Source organism: Harpia harpyja, chromosome 22 (genome assembly GCF_026419915.1).
Source record: "Harpia harpyja isolate bHarHar1 chromosome 22, bHarHar1 primary haplotype, whole genome shotgun sequence".
Lineage (NCBI taxonomy): Eukaryota > Metazoa > Chordata > Aves > Accipitriformes > Accipitridae > Harpia > Harpia harpyja.
The window spans coordinates 9145891-9158053 of record NC_068961.1 but is presented as its reverse complement, the minus strand read 5'-3'; the positions used below and the strand labels follow the sequence as shown (position 1 = coordinate 9158053).

Genomic DNA, 12163 nt, shown 5'->3' with positions numbered 1-12163 from the left:
TTGTCTCCACTTCAGTGAAGTTCAGATCACTTCCTGATCACTTCCTGACTACGCTCTTAAACTCAGTCTTGTTTCCATTTGAAACAAGCAACTCCTGTAAGCATCTATCATACCCCAATCTTTGCATAAGAAGATTAAGACAGTCACCCACAATTTTCTTTCATAAACAGGATTATGCTTTATGGCCTAGATCTAATTTTGAATGCTCTCCTATGAAACAAACTTCATAGCTACAGTTAATCCTGTTGGATTAAGGAATCAGTTCATCTTAGCAGTCAGGCTTTTCTGCTTTTTGTCTTCTCCTTTTATCTTTAATACTGTCCAAATATGAATCAACAGTGTGCCCTGGCAGCCAAAAGGGCCACCCGTGTCCTGGGGAGCATCAAGCACAGCGTAGCCTGCCGGTCGAGGGAGGTGACCGTCCCACCCTACACTGCACTGGTGCAGGCACACCTCGAGTACTGTGTGCAGTTTTGGGGGCCTCAATATAAGAAGAACATCGAACTATTAGAGGGAGAGGTGCTGATTTCTCTCTGGTGACCAGTGATAGGACACAAGGAAATGGAATAAAGCTGCTCTGGGGGAAGTTCAGATTGGACATTAGGAAAAGCTGCTTCACTGAGAGGGTGGTCGGTGACTGGAACAGGCTCCCTGGGGAAGTGGTCATGGCACCAAGCCCATCAGAGCTCAAGGAGCATCTAGAAGATGCTCTTAGTCATACAGTTTAGTTTTAGGTAGTCCTGTGAGGAGCAGGGAGTTGGACTTGAGGATCCTTATGAGTCCCTTCCAACTCAAGATATTCTATGATTCAAATGCAGGAGAAAGCAGAAGCAGCTACATATTTCTCATTAAATCTGTGCATAAAGCAGTACTGAACTCCAGTTTACCATAATCTGGGCACTACTGAGATAGCAAAACAATAACAAAACAAACTACTGCTTCTTGATTAACCTAAAGGAACTTTAGACTACTTGTATGTATAGAAATAAGCACATGCTTAGTTATTTGATGGTACAGGGCTTAGTAAGAAAGACTGGGCATGGCAGAGATAGGGGAGATGACGTAGTTGTATGTGAAGCCTGCAACTATAGTAAGGGCTTATTTTATATACTTTTATTAGCAGCTTTGTTTCCTTTTTTTCTTAGTAGGTATTACCATAATGCAAGCATAGACATTCAAGCAAAGGCTACTATGATCGGACAGAAAAATATGCTTTTTAATATGAACTTCTTATGATTACTCATTATGTTTATGCATTAACATGCACCTCTAAGCCCACAAGATGAAAAATCTTACCTGGTTTGCAAACAGCTGATACCTTGCTTAACAGCACATGTATCTTTTCATCAGGCCAGTCATGAAGAACACGGGAAAGAATGTAAAGATCTGCTTCTGGAAGATTATCCTTGAAGAAGTCACCTGTTGGAAAGCAGAGTTAGTACATTCCTACAGAAACCACAGAGTACATTCCTACAAAATGAAATTAAAATATTGCGGAGGAACTAGGAGCTTCAGCAGAGGTAAAGAAAGAAGCAAGAATGAACAGGTATAGGTATGCACTGATTTGCAGATAAGGAAAGCATAGTTAAAGAGAAGAGCAGATCACAGGTAACAATTCTGTAATATATAAAAATGGGGAGAAAGCCTAAAGCAAGGGAGACAAAGTCCTTTGTAGCCACCATGTCCATCTTGCCTAGAAAACAAAAGCCTCAGACAAGGACATGCAGTCTCTACTCCCAGTGGTACTCAAAAATGACTAATCCGTACTTCCTTATTTATCCATATTCTCTAACGATAGCCAGTTTGTTTTTATCCTCACAGGCTTGAGAAATACAATGTCCCCATTTAGCATGGGTGAGCCTATGTTGCCTTGTACCACATTTGGTGTTGGAGCAGGGTAGCACACCATTTTCCACAGCAAGAGCCTGCTCTGTGCTCCAGGGTAACAGAAATAAGACAAAAGATCATGTGTTACATTTACCTGACACAAATGTCACTTGAGCTGTGTGTTGTCCTGAAGGCTGAAAGTAAGAGGTGTTTGCAATGACTTCTGGAAGGTCAAATACTGTGACCTTGAGATTTGGGTATATTTGTACTAATTCATGAGCCAGAGCGCCAGTGCAACCTGTTGGAAGTTTAAAAAAGTCAAATCAAGTCTTTGCTCCCAGCATTTGCAGACATTTTTAAAGACAAGCCTGTACATAACATTAAAACAGAGACATCAAATCAGAATTAGAGGTAGACAGTCAGCTCCACCATTTAACATGGGCAACAGCACTTCCTGGTGGATACAGCGATGCTTTAAAGCTTGGGGAATGCAGGCATGACTCCTTACTGTCACAGAATTCCTAGTATGACCTTTGATACCAGTACCTCAGGGGTTTTTTGGGGGTAGAAGAACATTAATGAAAGGGCAAGGACTTGTAATTTGTGGATGAAGAGCACTAGAACTATTTACCACTTACAAAGCACTGATATGCCAAGTTTGACAAATACTCTCCAGCATGGTGAAGGATAGGGATAGTAAAGTCTTGGAGTCTCTGCACAAGTGACAAAGGTTGCACCAGTATTGTGTTAATTCCTCTGACATGCTGTCCACCTCCCCAGGCATTAAGTAAAGTGTTCTTTCTTCAGTGGATCTCTCCCTATGTAATGACAGTCCTTCTGTGCAACTCCAAGCATAGGGCAAAAAAGGACACTAACGAAGAGTTTCTTCAGATGTATCATTGGTCTTTAACATTTTGGTGGCTATCTTAGATATTAGTAATTAAAACAACACACAAAACAAACCAATTCTAAAAGAATCAAAGAACTTTCGGTTCTAGCAGTGCAGTGTTTCAAGTTTGACACCCTGATATAGAAGGATTCAGAAATAAATCCTTCATTACTTTTGAAAATCTTGGACATGCCAAAGGACAGCAACAGCACAGTTGAAATTGGAGCTCCCAGCCCAATATTGTATTAGCTATGCCATAAACCATCTTGTTTTCTGTGTTGAGCTGTGTCAGTATGAAACTGATGGTGACAAACATTCACTTATTTCAAAGTACTCAATTACCATTTAAGTAACTCTGCTTTCAGTTAACTGCACTCAGTCCTTTTATTCTGACATTACAATACCAGAAAAATAGCAGTAGATAATACTACTGCAGTTCTAGTAAAAAATATACATATGTTTAAAGTAATAAAATATGGAACTGAAATCAAGTTTTTCCCTTTAATTTGTATACAAGTTCAATTACAGGCAATACCTCCTAAATCACAAGCAGATCTAAACCGTGAAAGATCAAATGCTGTAGCCACATCTCTTGCTGTCAGGTGGGCAATGCTGTGCATGGCAGCCATAAAACATTGCTTCACCTCCTGGCTGTGATAATAGTCCTAAGAAGGGAAAAAAGCACAGTGACTGAAGTTTATTTTCATTACTTAACTAAAACTATGTACAACCAAGACAGTAGGTGCACACCATTAACATTAGAATGCTAAAATTAAAAGATCAGTTAAAAGTGCCATTGACTAGTTGCTTATCCAAGTCCTTTTCTGTTTCACTGTAGTGGTAAGCAGATTTTTGCACCCCCTCAAAAATTCTGATCACACAGACATCTTTTGCAGTGCATCACAAAGGACATATGCTTGGGTGGTTTGAACCTGGTCTTGGTGATGTCCCAAGGGCTGTTAAATTAACACTTCTGCCCACTGAAGCTGGGGCAGCATAGCAGGAAGAAGGGTAATCTGAAAAGTGCTTTTTAAAGAAATACTGTGCCTTTGATACACATTTACTAACACATTTGCTCCACAGCAAGATGTCTTCAGACTTTAAACTGTTTGAAAGGACAGACTGAGTTTTTTCTTTCAGCCTCCTAAAGTGTTCCTCCTCCTTCTTGATATACTCTCAAATTGCTTTCGTTTAATTCTGACATTTATTCTTCCATGATAGGAAAATAACTAGATGATTGGACCATAACTTAAACCAGAAACATACAAGCTCATACTGGGTTTTCTGATGAGGGGAGAAGCAAGCATTCAATACCAGAACCTCACGCTTTTACCTTTGAAATGCCACATAAGCGTGAATCCCTTTTTATCTCACTTTCATACAGATTTCATCAGTTATGTCTGGCTTTACAGCTACCATGAAGTGGAAATATCTCCAGGCTGTGGTATGCATAGTGCCACAGGCAGCCCATATATCCTGCTTAGACATACCATCTTGTACACATATGGAGCCCAGGCCTGAACTGGTAGCAACTCCTGCCACAAACATCACCCAAGCAAACTCAAGTTGGTAATCCAGATGTTTAACAAAGGACGAAATCCAGTTCACCTACATTAAAACACTTAATTTGAACATAAATTTAAGCAGCTACTGCAACAGCTATCCTAAAGCAAATTATCTAAATATCCTTTAAAAGAGCCTTTGAAGGATTCCTAAAGGAGGTTCTGTCCACCAGTAATCTCGGTACTAACATTAGGCTAACGGGACCTTCTTAAGCCTCCAAAAGCCCTTATTTCCTTCCACCAACTGTATAGGGGGGATGTAGAAATCTCTTTTAGGAGACTGGCTTCGTCACCATCTAGAAGTTAAGTACAAATTAAGAACCTCAGGATGTAGTCTGAAGTACACTTCAAGCCAGCACTGCTGTCAGAGATGAGTCCTGACATATCCTCCTGCTCACTCTATTAGCCCTCTCCTTAAATAGGCACAAATATTGATGCTCCTCAACCTGCTTCACCAGGCAAATAACTGACAAGTTAGGCTAGTTATAACCCTAAGTGATTCTCCAGTCTGAACAGATCCACCTGGGCTAGCATTGGAAAAGGAAAGCTACAGAGATGGAAACAGACAGAAGAAAGGATTACAATTCTTACCAGCAATATATACCAGCTTGAAACATATACAAAACTACAAACCTTCATAAAAGAGATTTAGATCCCTTCTCCACTGCATCAACACAAAGCGACTTTGAAAACAGCTTTGATTACACAGTCAGCACAGATTGAACTGGATGCACATCAGTACCAAGTGACTGGCATCCAACGTGGAAGGAATGCATGTATGATACGGTACTATCTGGTGTTATAAAAAGGACACATAAATGCAAATTAAACAGGCCCAGAGGTTATTCTGAGTGTGTGTTAGCTGGACGGACAACACTTTAGCCAGAAAATTTTTGTCAGCACTTGAAATTCCCAGTATATTCTGTGATTGCTCCAGCACTTCAGAGCCTTAAGTTGAAGGGAACAGAGAAGTCTGGGACTAGCGAGGTGCACTGCATTTCTACCGTTTCTGAGACTGACCAACTTTCTTAGACGGCTCAGTCTCCATTTGCCCCTAGATCAGTTCTGGGCTCCTCACAGCTAGTTTTGATGCTAAGAGTTTATAAGATATCTTATAAGATAGTAAGAGTTTATATTACCTTAAATAAATCCTCTGCTTTCTTTCCAAAGGCTCGATGGTTCTGCCTGCTGCCTTCTTTGACAGCAGACTCCAAGTTTGTGAAGAGAGGCCAAAGGTGGTCATTAGAGTGGATAATGTAGCCATGAAGTGAGTATTCACCATCTGAGGTCAGGTAGGTGTTTGCCGAATCTGTATTACTGTAACCTTATGGGAAGAAAATTGTAACCAGCTTTGTTTCAGTACTTTACAACTGTCATGTAAAATCCGAAGGCATGCTTTTCCTGCATCACTGTTAAATAGCTAGCAAATCCTGATCTTATGATCATATTTTTTTTGTGCAAAGATTTCTATGAAATAATTCTAAAAGTCTTCTCATTCTTAAGGGAGCAAGTACTTTATTTATAAAAATAATTTAGATGCTGGAAGATATAGATAGGCACCAATTTTTTTTTTTTTTTTTAAACCCGAGTACCTCAGTTAGACATGTAATATTCAAGGGAGAGTATTAGAAGTTCCTCATTCCTGACCGCATTTTTCTTTAGATTACAACTTCTCCTTCCCTTAAATTCAAGCTTTCTCCAGTATGCTTTGCCTTTAGGGCTCTCTCCTTGGTCTTGTCCTCTAACAAAGCTGAAAGCCTCCTTTATTCCCTTTTCTTGGCACTTGACCATTTCAAGTCTTACTATGTAAACGATGCATATGGAAACTTGTAACTGCATAGTGCAAACTGAAAAAGTTAATCCTAATACTGACTCCCTTACCTACATACACCTTCAAGCACTGTTCCAGTTAGGGGCACTACAATTTAAGCTGTTGTCCATGAAGAGGGACACATTCCAGAGCTCTCCTCATTAAAACCCTGATTCTCTGCTGAAGATTGTGACTCTGCTGGGAGTCCTCCACTCCACAACTCCCCTGTTGCTGCAGCAGGGAATGGAATTTGGTCCTTATTTTAGATAGAATCATAGAATCATTTATGTTGGAAATTACTTAAGATCATCGAGTCCAACCATAAACCTAACACTGCTAAGTCCACCACTAAACCCTGTCCCTAAGCACCACATATACACATCTTTTAAATATTCCCAGGGGTAGCGACTCCACCACTTCCCTGGGCAGCCTGTTCCAATGCCTGACAACCCTTTCGGTGAAGAAATTTTTCCTAATATCCAATCTATACCTCCCCTGGCACAACTTGAGGACGTTTCCTCTTGTCCTATCTCTTGTTACTTGGGAGAAGAGACTGACCCACACCTCGCTACAACCCCCTTTCAGGCAGTTGTAGAGAGCGAGAAGGTCTCCCCTCAGCCTCCTTTTCTCCAGACTAAACCACCCCAGCTCCCTCAGCCGCTCCTCATCAGACTTGTGCTCCAGGCCCCTCACCAGCTCGGTTGCCCTTCTCTGGACACGCTCCAGCCCCTCCATGTCTTTCCTGCAGTGAGGGGCCCAAAACTGAACACAGGACTCGAGGGGTCACCTCACCAGTGCCCAGTACAGGGGGACGATCACCTCCCTGCTCCTGCTGGCCACACTATTTCTGATAAAGGCCAGGATGCCGTTGGCCTTCTTGGCCACCTGGGCACACTGCTGGCTCATATTCAGCCGGCTGTCGACCAGCATCCCCAGGTCTTTTTCTGCTGGGCAGCCTTCTAGCCACTCTTCCCCAAACCTGTAGTGTTGCATGGGGTTGTTGTGAGCCAAGTGCAGATGATACATCTGAGCTATTCCGCTGCTCCCTGGGACTGCCTACGCAACTTTTTCTTAGAAATTTGGTCAGTACCACGTCCAGAGAGCAAAAGCAATCTAAGGATTCCTCAAAGGAGACGTGAATAGATAAAGCCTGCCCCCAAACAAAACAATTCCAGCTACTAATAATGAAAGCAAAGAAGCAACAATCCATTCACCTTTCCCCCAAATCAAAGTTACCCACAGTATCAAGTCAGACCCTGTGACCTTCAATGCACCTCTTTCAGTCCTGCATGTCTTTCAGTACTATATGCAGTCGGGGGGAGGAGAATTAGTCACCTTGTGTTGTTTTCTCCAGTAATCCAAGAGCAGCACATGCATCAAGGAGCCTTTCTGTTCCACACACAGAGGTTCCAACCTCATCTGCAATATCCACAGCCTTCAGTGGACCTTTATCTTTCAGGTGATCAAATATCTTCAGCTTAGAGGCTACAAACAGAGCCTACATGTAGCAAAAAAATTGTTAGCATGCTGTGTTTAAAAGACTGCAATCAAGAAACAAGACAACTGTACCTTTTGCCTACAATTATTCTACACAACTACTGTTCTTTAAAGAAGTGCAACACAGTTTAACAAAACTCCTAAAAATTGCTGTGATACATTTCCTTCCCTTTCAGAGGGTTCCACTATCTTAGCCAAGTAACAGAATTTTGAACAGAGTTGTTTAGGACGGAAGGGAACTCAAAATATTCTGGAACGCAGCCAACAGATTTTGTATGAAGACCACCTCTTTATTCAGATATTTAGCGTATTCCCATCTATAAGATTGTTCCATAAGGTCAAACAGCCTTAAGCACCTGAACACTGCCAAAAGATCAAATTAAATTGGAGTTACCCAAAACGTAAGGAACTGGAAAACTCCACTAAGGCAGTGTAACACCTTCAGTTGCTGTAATACTGGTCTTTGTTTAACAAAAATTAAGGAAAAAAAAAATAGAATAAAACTTCAGAGCACAACTATACTACATGCACACCTTAATAGCACATGTACATATGGAATGGGGAACAGAGAACAGCTAGTGTCTGATGGTGACGAAAAACCCATGGGCAATGCAGCTAAGTTGAAAAACTTAACTGAACTTGTAGAGATATGCTAACCAAATCAGAGAATAAAGTTAATGAGATATGATAATATATACCCTTCCATTTGAAATTAATTTGCAATTCTGCAGTTTCAGTATTCTGAAATAGTTAAAACACCTAAAACCAAGGAACTTAATGTAGAGCACAAGAGTGGAAGGACACACAGCAGTCACAGAACCCATTTCTTTGCAACTGCAGGCCACTATAATGTACTTAAAAATCAAAGGCAGTCAAGGAAAAAAAAATGGATTGACATTCTGTTTAATAAAAATCAAATGGAGAAAAAGAGATCAGCTTTGAGAGGAAGGTCTGCTACTGTGTGTCTATGTATTTTATCATCTTCATCCTCTTTTTACAGTTTCCTCTGTTACTCTAATAAGAATGTATAGCTGGGATTTATTATAATCCAGGCTTTCACGATACTGAGCCAATTGCATCTAGTCTACAACCATTTGGCTTCCAAGACCTGCCCAATCTTTGGACTGATACCACCTGGAAACTCTAAGAACAGGAAAGAGAAGGTGAGAAGATAGGGTCAAAAACTTGGCTGATCCAAATCACTCCTACCATTCTGTAACTCTCAGTTCAAGGTGGGTGGCATGGGGCGGGTATGTGAATTAAAAGAAAAAATCCCAAAGGTCTGAGTACAGATCAGACTATGCAAATTCAGAACATACTAAGTTTGAGAAAGCGTGATTTAGCCTTGATCCCCTCCTGTTCTGTAACAACAGCTGTTCAGAGTAAAATAGGCGGCAACATCTTCACCAGCAGGAGATTTCACTCTGCTTTATGAAGTCCTTGAAACAACACTCAAGGATCAAAATGAAACAGAACTTGAGAGCTTTCGTGAAACTAAATGCTTTTGTGCTCTTATCCCTATTCTATAAGCGGAGAGATGAGTTTTGTGAGATCACAGGAAGTGTTCATTGCAACTGGTAATTAATTTTACAAAGATCCAAGCCCTGAGGAAAAAAAATTTCTCACTAGCTCAACATGAAACTCAGCACTTCATAATATGACTTTACACTGGATTAGTGGGAAAGGAAAGCTTCTGCTTCTGTCTACAGCCTCCACTGTCCTTCACTGCACAAAACCACATTTGGCATCACATCACTGTAAACAGTGTACATAATGTGCAACAAAATGCTGATGATTCCCCTTTTTTTTTTTTTACTTAAATTGAAGAAATGCTAAGCATCATCTCACCCATTCAAATACATCAAAACTCAGTCCCTATGGCTACACAAGAAAGTTCACAATCACAGCAATCTCAAGGCTGCTTTATTCCAAATCTCTCAATGCTGCTTGGCATGCCTGCAGGCAGCACACCCACAGATCTACAGTGACCACGCTATGGTTTTCCTTCAGATCAGAGTACAACTTTCCACTGTTTCAGCAAAACCATTGTCCATTGTCTTGCATGTTTCCCTCCACCCCCCCTCAAATTTGTTTTATCTTTAGTTCCAGGTTTGTCACTTCACTGCCACTTTAGCAGTTTTTTCACCTCTTCCTAAAACATGAATGACTTGGAGATCAGCTATCTGTTAGAATGACCGGTATATATTTCTCCTTCACTTTCTTCACTATTGTCTTCACTACACTGGAGCTGCGAGTAGAAAACTTGGCAGCACTTAAAATGTCCAGCTACTCATTTCCCATCACACTTGGCTGCTACACAGAGCATGTGACCTTCTGTTCGTAAGCTGTTATATGTACGCCTCCATCAGATAATGCATGGAGATTATCAGCTAAACTTACCTGGAACATGAAAGAGGGTATAAAAAAATAAATCTCCTTAACGGGGAATAAAAAAATTTAAGATCTTCCACAGAATTCTAATGCTAAGCATTAAAAGTTAGAAAGGAAATATAATATATACAATTCTCGTCACAGTTTTAATTCAGAGAAGTTAACCACATTAAATGCTTTCTTCGCAGAGTATATAAAGGTAACTTCCTGCTTGATTCTGCTCTTGTGATAAGTTAAAAAAAAAAAAAAATCAAACTTCTTTTCCTCGAGACAAAACTGTTATCAAATGGGTAACTGAAATTTCGTAGAACAGATAAAAGCAAACACAAAAAAACCCCAATGTTTGTACTGCACCAGAAGTTTCAGCTGTCTTACATTCTCTGGTACTTCAGTGGTCCTTTTATACTAATTATTAATACATTCTTACCCCAGCTCAAGTATTTCACATTACCTGCTATATATTGAAATCCAATGAAACAATGTATCAGTCAGCAATGTAATGAGTAGTTTTATTTTTTCCCTTACCTTTGAAGCTCTAAAACCATCCATCAGCTCTAGTATTTTAGATGGAAGTTTTGCTGCACTTTCCGACACTCCATTCTGATTTTCCAGAGGTACCATAAAAGCAGTTGTGACACTAGAACTGTTTTCGGAATTGTAAATAGCTCCTGAGGAACACATCCCACTGCTGTCCAACTTACTAACACCTTTGTGCTCTGTGAAATTTGAAGATTCACTTTCTCCATCACTTAGGTTCTCAAAAGTGTCCACGGAAGGGATAGAGTCATACTTTTTATGTTGTACATTATGTTTAGAGGGCGGATAGTACAATTCTGCTAGCTTTTTGCAGAAGTGATTCAGAGGAAATCCCACCACATTCAAGAAGTCTCCGTGGACATACTCAACTAACATTCCACCAAGGGCCTGGATTCCATATCCGCCAGCCTTGTCCCTGGGGGAGAGAAAGCAAAACCAACATATATCTAACTAAGGTTAAGAGTAAAGGTAGTACAGAACACAAATAATCCACCAGTACTGCAGAGTCTGGAATAAAGACTAGTGTCCTCAAGTTAGAGGTGGATTAGATCTACTAGTTCGGCTCAGCACTTCCAATTTATAAATCACAAGATAAATATAAGTATCAGTATTTCTACTAAGGGTGAGTAGCCTAAGGTCTTTATGTTTCAGACAGTGCAAGTGCCATAGTCACCCAAGCAGGAGGTACATCAGCTGACTGCGGTCAGATTGTGTTGCTGTAGGTCACCCAGCATTCTCCAAGTCCTGGCTACCAAAAAGGTAGCAGCAAGTGTCACGGGGACCAACATTGCCACTGGGTCATCACCCAGCTGCATACTGACCCTCACTCTATTCCAAGAGAGGCTGAAGGGCCTTTAGCAATACGTTAGCTCCAAAAGGAGCTCACACTGAAGAAGACATCTTAGAACTCAAACGACTGTAGTATGCGTCTTGCAGATCTCAGTCACAGGAATATCTAAAATGAGGATCAGGAAGATAGGACTTTCTTGTGGAGAAGAAACCTATTCAAATACAAAATCCACTACTATCCACTACTATCCCATTCAGCGCTATCCAATTGTTGTATAACCCTCCGAGATAAAGGTAGAGTTGTGGTTCAAATAGCACTGTGCTCTTAGATGTCATGGTAATACTAGTAATTTGGCACAGGAATGTATTTTCACAGAAAGTAACCTTGGAAATCTAATTTGTCTTTAGGTGTAACTATGCAAATTCACTGTGTGGAATGGAAACGTATACAGGCAGATAAGGTGCAATAGACCCAACAATTTTACTGTTGACATTTAAGGAACAAGGCAGTTAGAAGTATGCTTACTACATGATAACACCAGAATCTGAAAGCCTAAGTCAGCAAGCTTTGAAACCAAAGATCAGTCAATCTCAGATCTATTAACTTAAGACAGTATGGAATTATGCAAACCACTTGTAAAAGAAGGTTACTATACATAGAAGACTGGAGGTTTTTCTTCTTAGATTTGATCAGAACCAGCTCTTTACATTTTTATAACTTATTTCTGGATTCCCTTTCCGACAGTCTCTTAAGAGAAACAGAGTCATCAGTATCCCAACAAATGGGATTTTTGAACTGCTATAAACTGGGGAACGGCGCTTTTCCTTTAATCTTGCATTTTAAACGCCATTGTATAGCTG

The 12163-nt window shown here is 40.5% G+C and overlaps 1 protein-coding gene across 3 annotated transcripts in view; it reads right to left on the bottom strand.

The window, feature by feature from the left end:
* Window positions 1-12163, bottom strand: part of ASMTL (acetylserotonin O-methyltransferase like) — a 30394-nt gene that overhangs the window by 5458 nt on the left and 12773 nt on the right. For all 3 annotated transcript variants that reach the window (XM_052773662.1, XM_052773663.1, XM_052773661.1), the window contains exons 7-12: window positions 10502-10928; window positions 7424-7586; window positions 5418-5602; window positions 3252-3381; window positions 1982-2125; window positions 1297-1419 (exon numbers count right to left, since the gene is read on the bottom strand). In XM_052773662.1, coding sequence (XP_052629622.1) covers window positions 1297-1419; window positions 1982-2125; window positions 3252-3381; window positions 5418-5602; window positions 7424-7586; window positions 10502-10928 — 1172 coding nt within the window. The remainder of the gene's footprint in view (window positions 1-1296; window positions 1420-1981; window positions 2126-3251; window positions 3382-5417; window positions 5603-7423; window positions 7587-10501; window positions 10929-12163) is intronic.